We start from the raw sequence: 1,022 nt of genomic DNA on the forward strand, positions 1-1,022 counted from the left end.
GGGAGGGAGACGGGGAAAGCCAGAGAGGTAGAGAGGGAAGTGGCAGAGAGGGAGATGGAGCCAGGGTGCATGTGTGCATGGAGGGGGCGGTGGGGACAGCGCGGTGTGGGAGGGTGCAGGGAATGGCGGCTCTCTCCCGACCCCTGGGGGCCGCCCCAGCCCAGAGGTTACAACTGAATAAATAGCGAGACTGCTCGCGGCCTGCTGTCTTCCGTTCACAGTGTCTGTCGGGGGGGGGGACGTGTACGGCCGGCTGATCCCAGGACGGGAAAGGGCTGGGGCCTGGCAGGCCCATCTGTCCACGGCTGGTGGGCAGGGAGTCGGGGGTGGGTCGGCGCCCCCTACTATCTGTCCTCAGCCCTCGTTGGCCATCCGGGTCCCAAGGCTCCCCTGGTGGGCAGCTGGGGGACTGTGCAGGGAAGGGGGGGCCTGAGGCCGCGTCCCCCAGCGGGCCGGCCGCCACCGTGCGGCTACCTGAAGAAGGGCAGGTGGTGCTGGCTCAGGACCCCGCTTGTCCTCGGTGACTCGGTCTTCGCCATAACATCCTTGAACCAGGACGCCACATCCACCTCCAGCGTCTCGTAGCGCTTGATGAAGCTGTGTTCCTGGGGGCCCAAGCGGGTGGGGCTCAGGACCAGGGTGTCTGTTCCCTGGCCGCCTGGCCTCCAGTGGGGCAGGGGTTTTCGGATGGGGGCTGGGAGGGGTCCTGGGTACTCACAAGTAGCTTATTATACTTTGGTCTCTTCCTGTGATCTTTAGTAAGGCTAAAGAGAGAGAGAGAGAAAGGAGAGAAATGAGAGCCGGGAGGAGGGGCCTGGCTGCCCACCCCACTGAATCAGGGCTGCTGGATCTGCGGGCTGGAGCCCATTTCCTCACTCCCCCAAGCCTTGTGCTGACAGAGAGGCCAGGGTTGCACTCAGGCCCCTTATCTCTGACAAAAGCCTGACACACACAGTGAGACGCCCACGGGAGAAGTAGGTAGGTGGGGGGATAGGTAGATGGGTGGGCTTCCTACCCACTCC

General features: G+C 64.1%; 1 protein-coding gene across 1 annotated transcript in view; it reads right to left on the reverse strand.

Moving 5' to 3' along the window:
- MAP2K7 (mitogen-activated protein kinase kinase 7) overlaps positions 1–1,022 on the reverse strand; it is a 4,732-nt gene continuing 3,710 nt past the window's right edge. The window contains exons 9-10 of the mRNA XM_010828482.1: positions 719–764; positions 1–605 (exon numbers count right to left, since the gene is read on the reverse strand). Coding sequence (XP_010826784.1) covers positions 471–605; positions 719–764 — 181 coding nt within the window. The 3' untranslated portion in view covers positions 1–470. The remainder of the gene's footprint in view (positions 606–718; positions 765–1,022) is intronic.

Source organism: Bison bison, unplaced genomic scaffold, assembly GCF_000754665.1.
Source record: "Bison bison bison isolate TAMUID 2011002044 unplaced genomic scaffold, Bison_UMD1.0 scf7180017864492, whole genome shotgun sequence".
Classification (NCBI taxonomy): Eukaryota; Metazoa; Chordata; class Mammalia; order Artiodactyla; family Bovidae; genus Bison; species Bison bison.